We start from the raw sequence: 7,085 nt of genomic DNA, 5'->3' as shown, positions 1-7,085 counted from the left end.
CAAGAATATAAAGCGGAAGAGGACCCACGGCTGGATCAAGAGGATCAGCACTCAGGGTGGCATCGAGGTGATTCTCCGTAGAATGCTGAAAGGTCGAAAATCCCTGTCACACTAAGCACCCAATGGACAAACATTTTTCGGTTAACTTATTGACGTACCCAGGTTTTGCCACCACTGTTGAAGAAGATGCCTAACAACTTCAAGACTTACTGGCCCAGTTTTGTGTAGAGCTGGATGTCAGTTATTGGGTATGTGAAGGCTGATGTTTGTCCATGTAAATGGATATATATTTTACACACTTTGACAAATGTTTTCCCATCATGTATTTCAGCAACTATCTCACAGAAGCTAAGAAGTAGTGCAGAGCCTTGCTGTTACCATCAGTGAATTTGAAATGGCATATGACCTTGTTAAGTCATGCAGGATGAAAGTTATGATAAAAGACCCAAAGTTGCACATGTCAACATACAGTGGTGGGGTTGAACTAGGTCCAGAATTTGAATATTGTACTTTAATAAATAGGTGCTGGGCTATAAACATCTGCGCTATTAAGTTACTGCGAAAATAGATACACCTTCTGACCTTCATCAATTTTAAAGCTAATACACGTTTGTCATTCAAGTCTTTGTCTTGCTCAAATAAAAGCACTCTGTGAGTTTCTGAATAAATAAATACACTTTTTTTTTTGCATGAGTGTGTGTGTAGTTGGTTCAAGTCATTGGGGTTAGAGATGATGCAAGATCGGTAACACAATACATATCAATATTTTTGTGAATAATATCTACATGTTAGGAAATTACACATTTGACATGATACTTGAAATTAAAAATAATGAATTTGTTGCTACTGCACGTTTCTCACCACCTCGTTGCCATCACGTTACATGTGAAGGCATCTGCAGTAGGTGTCAAGCGCCTCTTCCCATTGGCGGGTTGGTTTCTCACGGAAACACTAGTGACCCAATGAACATTGTCCTGTGTCATTCTACGATTGTCCATCCTCTCCTGTAGCCAATGGAGCATCAGGCAAGACGACGAGGAACGCCTATACACGGACTAGCAACAAAAATGGAGTAGAATGACTTGTTAACTTATACCTCAGCTCTTGTTATGCTAAATTAAGTGCTAGCTAGCAATCAAGAACAGTATGCTTGGTTATTCGATGCAACACAGTTTGATTAGCGTCGAAGTCAAACGTAATTTTACAAATAACACATGTCTTTATTTGATTGTAGCATAGTCTAAGCGAATTTGTAAACAACCAGTGCTTTCTTAGCTACGACAAAACACTGGCTATAATAGTAGCTAGCTAACGTAAGCGAGTTGCTTGCTGGACAGACAAGCTTGGCTAGTTAGCTAGCTGGTGGTCTTTGCTAGTTTATGAAATATTTGGAAATGACTTGGAATTGATGCACATATTCCTTGTACTTTGTGTAATCTTGAATATTTGAGAAAGCCAACGCCGAATAGCGCATTTTGCTAGCTAGCTAAGCAGGTTCGTGTTGTTGCAAGCATATTTTCCACGCGCATCAGCTAACATTAGCTAGCAACTTTTGTGTCTGTGTGTTGTCTTCCTGGGGTCAAAAGCCACCATGGATAAGGTAACGTCTCTTTCTTTTCTTTTAGGTAGTTATCAAGCTAAACAAGTCCGCTATGGGGGGTCGGGTTGACTGCTAACTAACGTTAGTTGGCTACCATGTTTTGAATTTGAACTCGCTAACGTTAGTTCGCTAAGTTAGGCAATGTGTTTACTTTTGGATCCTCAACTGGCTTAGTTAACTAACTGGATATGACAGCTAGAAAATAAACATGTTTCATGATATAGGCCAATATGTTGTCCCTCACTAGCTACTCATCTTATTTATTAGCTAGGTAACTAGCTATGTCATTTGTACAATAATTGCTCAGTTGGCTGACCAGGAAGATATTTCCCAATCCTACTGTTCAGACTTGAAGTATCCTCAAAAGTTTGAATAGTGTATGTCAGCGTGGCTAATTTCTCACACTTGCCTTTTTTCCTAAACAGGCAGATTTTTTAAAAGGACTACCTGTCTTCAACAAAAGCAATTTCAGCCGATTTCACGCAGACTCTGTCTGCAAAACTTCAGTAAGTGTTATCCTGCCTTATCATTTCTGTATGTCAAAGCAATCTCAAATGAATGGGATTGTTTTGGTGTTTCACCTGTACTGGAGATCATGAAAAGGCCAAAATAGATATTGTGCCAAAAAATGCATCACGTAGCTGATCTTTATTGTTATATTTCTCACCTGATGTTTGAGACTTTCAGTTAGTGGACACATACTTCATTTAGACTCTTTGTCACTGATTTCGGTCTTTGTTTCAGAACCGGAGGCCCTCTGTGTATCTTCCAACTCGGGAGTATCCATCAGAACAGAGTGAGTGTCCCCACAAATTCAAATGGTACTCTGTTGCCACAGTATCTGTGCTGATGTGTACTTCGGATTGGAATAGTGTGGAGTTTGAGTAATAAAGGTTACACATTATTGATCTATAGTTACAACATAAACACATTCTTTGTGATTTATATTGGTTTTGATCTGATCTATATATTTCCTTCAAGTCATTGTCACAGAGAAGACAAATATTCTATTGAGATACCTTCACCAACAGTGGGACAAAAAGGTAAAGTATTGGGAAAGTTGATACCTTGGAAAGTCTTAATGCATTGTTCCTTTACACGATATGGGCACTGTATTGTTGTTTAATGTATGTTAGCTAGTTTTCCAACCCCTCTCCATGTCTTATGTCTCGACAGAATGCGGCCAAAAAGAGAGAGCAGGAGCACACTGAGGGGGAGAACACTGCACCCCCGCGGAAAATTGCCAGAACGGACAGTCAGGAGTTGAATGAGGACTCGTAGAGTGCTGTGTCAGCAACATGCAACACACACACACACACACACAATTATGGATAAAGAAGCACACAAGCAAAGTGCATTTGACAGACAGGACAGACCACTGCCTACATTGTTCAACATGATCTTGGGATGCTGACAGTTTTCTCTTTGTATTTTATTTACTTTTGCATTTTTCTTTATTTTCCCTTAACTGTCCGTTAACACTTATCTTTTATAAGTCTTCGATCGGCACATAGCTGAAAAGCTCTGCCTTGATAATGAAAGGCACAATAACATTACCACCCCACCCTGTTGCTTGACCATGTTTTTACATGAGGAGCATTTCTATTGCTCTGTTTGCTTTCATTAGTTTACCTGTACTTTGACCTGCATGTTTTAAAGTCATGTCCATTTAATCAATTAAATTGCATGCCATTTATATACATCCTTCTGGGCTTGGAGTGAATAGAATATGTGTATAGACTTTAGATTGAAATAGTCTCAGGTTGTTCTTATGGGGTATGCTGTCTCAAAAGGCTGTATTCCTGAAGGTGTTGATGTCTCTCCTGGTGATTAATTGCCTTAATGGAAATGTGTTTCTTGGTCATTTAAGGACCCTCCCTCTGTTTACATTGTGATGTCAGTGGAGGAAATACACACACTGTTAATGAGTGGGTTGATGGTGTGGATATGGAGAATGATCCCACAGGGTCATATTGGGGCTCATTTAAAGGCATACCAAATGCAAACCTTTAGAGCTCGCCAGCTTGTAGTCGTAAAAAATGGAAATGAGTTACCTCTGGTTTCGTTTGGCCATTCCTATGGGGGGAAAGAATGGGGTTTTGGGATAAACGCTGAAAATAAGGTCTGTGGTAAACACAGGCTTAGGAGATTTTAAACATTTTGTTCTATGAGATAATGAGTAAGTTTACATGACCTTTATGAATTATGAAGTCTTTACGTGCTTGTTTTATTTACATAAATGCTTCAAAATTCACAAAAAGTGACGTTAGCTGATCAATATTATCTCATAGAACAAAACGTATAAGATCTAAGTCTGTGTTTACCACAGACCTTATTTTCGGCATTTATCCAAAACTCCTCCAAAAACCATATTCATTTTCTCATAGGCTTTGGCCAAAGAACCATGACTGAGTTAGTGCCTACAAAAAGACGCCATTACTATTGCTCTCTATACAGTATAAAAACAGACCAATGTTGTAGCCAATACATAACACATGATGCTCGATGTGTTTGTCAAAACTTTGTTTCCCCCTAGACTCTAGCAGCTAGATTGTCATCACATCTAGAATTATATTGATACAGATAAGTGTTTGTGGATATTATAACACTTATGACTGTTAAAATGGCATGGCTCCACAAGTAAACATATAGCTAGCTGCCAAGACTAAACTTGGCTCAGGTATTTTGATGGCTCCACAAGTAAAACCATAGCTGCTAAGTTGCAACTTGGCATGATCGATCTGTGTGAACCTATAGTATATATGTCTTGCTTTAGTCAATATGTGGGATAAATGTGCCATTCAGGTGTATAGAACCTTGTTTCAAAGTGTTCTGCCGTATAAGGCATCCTGTTAAACTGTTGTGGGGCATAGTTGTGTTTGTAACATAATCGACAACTGTAAATACACAAGCGGAGAGTATTGTTCCTGATCCACTCTCTCTATCATTCTGCTGCTATTTACAAAGATCTGGTATTGTCTAGTGAGTCGTTAATCCTGTCCAAAACTATGGCTTATAAAGTTTGTGTATACATGGTTTGCTTCTTCAGACTATTATCAAGTAATAGTTCAAGGACTTGCAGGGTCCTGAACCTTTAGATCATTGGATCATTGTATCTTACCCGAAACAGCGACACCAAATTGTTTGAATGCATGTACAGTATAAACTTTGCAGGCCATATGTTTAAGGTGGTGTCAGCTCATCTTGTTTGAGTTGATCTTGAGGCTGGCTGACGATCAGCTACCATTATGTTCCTTGGTGAAGCTACAGTGGCTTGCGAAAGTATTCACCCCCCCCCCCCCCCCTTGGCATTGTTCCTATTTTGTTGCCTTACAACCTGGAATTAAAATTGATTAGGGGGTTTGTATCATTTGATTTACACAACATGCCTACCACTTTGAAGATGCAAAATATTTGTTTCTTTTGAGACAAACAAGAAATAAGACAAAAAAACGGAACTTGAGCGTGCATAACTATTCCCCCCCCCCCCAAAGCCACCTTTTGCAGCAATTACAGTTGCAAGTCTCTTGGGGTATGTCTCTATAAGCTTGGCACATCTAGCCACTGGGATTTTTGCCCATTCTTCAAGGAAAACTGCTCCAGCTCCTTCAAGTTAGTATAACAGTAATCCTTCTACACCCCACCTCCCCCAGTGGTGGTTGTCCCACTGGCTATCCTAAGTTGAATGCACCAATTTGTAAGTCGCTCTCGATAAGAGCGTCTGCTAAATTACTTAAATGTAAAGTTGGATGGGTTCTGCTGGTGTACAGCAATCTTTTAAGTCATACAACAGATTCTCAAATGGATTGAGGTATGGGCTTTGACTAGGCTATTCCAAGAAATGTAAATGTTTCCCCTTAAACCACTCAAGTGTTGCTTTAGCAGTATGCTTAGCGTCATTGTCCTGCTGGAAGGTAAACCTTCCGTCCCAGTCTCAAATCTCTGGAAGACTGAAACAGGTTTCCCTCAAGAATTTCCCTGTATTTAGCGCCATCCATCATTCTTTTCAATTCTGACCAGTTTCCCAGTCCCTGCCGATGAAAAACATCCCCACAGCATGATGCTGCCACCACCATGCTTCACTGTGGGGATGGTGTTCTCGGGGTGATGAGAGGTGTTGGGTTTGCTCCAGACATAGCGTTTTCCTTGATGGCCAAAAAGCTCAATTTTAGTCTCGTCTGACCAGAGTACCTTCTTTCATATGTTTGGGGAGTCTCCCACATGCCTTTTGGCGAACACCAAACATGTTTGCTTATTTTTTTCTTTAAGCAATGGCTTTGTTCTGGCCACTCTTCATAAAGCCCAGCTATGTGGAGTGTACGGCTTAAAGTGGTCCTATGGACAGATACCCCAATCTCCGCTGTGGAGCTTTGCAGCTCCTTCAAGGTTATCTTTGGTCTCTTTGTTGCCTCTCTGATTAATACCCTCCTTGCCTGGTACGTGAGTTTTGGTGGGCGGCCCTCTCTTGGCAGGTTTGTTGTGGTGCCATATTCTTTCAATTTTTTAATAATGGATTTAATGGTGGTTTGTGGGATGTTCAAAGGTTTGGATATTTTTTTATAACCCAACCCTGATCTGTACTTCTCCACAACTTTGTCCCTGACCTGTTTGGAGTGCTCCATGGTCTTCATGGTGCCGCTTGCTTAGTGGTGTTGCAGACTCTGGGGCCTTTCAGAACAGGTGTATATATACTGAGATCATGTGACACTTAGATTGCACACAGGTGGACTTTATTTAACTAATTATGTGACTTCTGAAGGTAATTGGTTGCACCAGATCTTATTTAGGGGCTTCATAGCAAAGGGGGTGAATACATGTGCACGCACCACTTTTCTGTTATTTATTTTTTAGAATTTTTTGAAACAAGTTAATTTTTTCATTTCACTTCACCAATTTGGACTATTTTGTGTATGTCCATTACATGAAATCCAAATAAAAATCAATTACAGGTTGTAATGCAACAAAATAGGTAAAACGCCAAGGGGGATGAATACTTTTGCAAGGCATGTGTTAATGTTGAGAGTTCTTTCCACAGGTAGACAAGTGTTTTGTCATTCAGTTCTCAACAGTAAACGGTGTGATGACCTGTATAGACATTGTGTGCTGTGATTTAAACTGTGTGAATGTGGGGCCATGCCATATAAAAGCACTTGTCTGGGGACCTTACTCCTGCAATTTTGAGGTCATATATTTTCACCATTGACTTCTTTACATATATTTGTCCAATGGGCAAACGTTTGTTGAGTGTTTCTCTTTAAAACCAACTGCAGCAAGCTAAAAAAACAGCACCTTGATCTCATATGGCAATGACCCTCTGCAAAGATGTGCTTTTAAGAGTATTTTATGTTTCAATTTGGGTTTAATACTTTGGATCATTCGTCTCAATAAAGTGATCTGGGTATTGTGTCAATTTGCTGTTGAACGTTTGTTTCTACTGTCTACTGAGCCTCCATGAGGTTTGTGTTTCCTTCTTATAATATTGGAA

At 39.8% G+C, this 7,085-nt stretch overlaps 1 protein-coding gene across 2 annotated transcripts; it reads left to right on the top strand.

The window, feature by feature from the left end:
• Positions 1-1,042: 1,042 nt before the first annotated feature.
• Positions 1,043-7,010, top strand: LOC311146903 (DET1- and DDB1-associated protein 1-like). Of its 2 annotated transcripts, XR_014614727.1 has the most exons (6): positions 1,043-1,600; positions 2,026-2,106; positions 2,345-2,396; positions 2,582-2,643; positions 2,777-3,567; positions 3,930-7,010. XR_014614727.1 is itself a non-coding variant. In XM_084183530.1 (5 exons), the coding sequence occupies exons 1-5, from the start codon at positions 1,592-1,594 to the stop codon at positions 2,879-2,881; spliced, it is 309 nt and encodes a 102-aa protein (XP_084039656.1). In that variant the 5' UTR covers positions 1,043-1,591; the 3' UTR covers positions 2,882-7,010. The 2 variants fall into 2 exon arrangements, 1 of the variants encoding a protein (XP_084039656.1); XM_084183530.1 differs by having other exon boundaries at positions 2,777-7,010.
• Positions 7,011-7,085: the final 75 nt, after the last annotated feature.

Source organism: Coregonus lavaretus, assembly GCF_964263955.1.
Source record: "Coregonus lavaretus genome assembly, chromosome: 19".
In the NCBI taxonomy this organism is placed as follows: domain Eukaryota; kingdom Metazoa; phylum Chordata; class Actinopteri; order Salmoniformes; family Salmonidae; genus Coregonus; species Coregonus lavaretus.
The sequence above is the reverse complement of the archived record's forward strand: the minus strand, read 5'-3'. Positions and strand labels throughout refer to the sequence as shown.

Bases quoted from the DNA above. Each gene is read 5' to 3' on its own strand.
- LOC311146903 (XM_084183530.1), top strand. The intron at 2,397-2,581 runs GTGAGTGTCCCC...ATTTCCTTCAAG, and splicing joins GGAGTATCCATCAGAACAGA to TCATTGTCACAGAGAAGACA. The intron at 2,644-2,776 runs GTAAAGTATTGG...ATGTCTCGACAG, and splicing joins ACCAACAGTGGGACAAAAAG to AATGCGGCCAAAAAGAGAGA.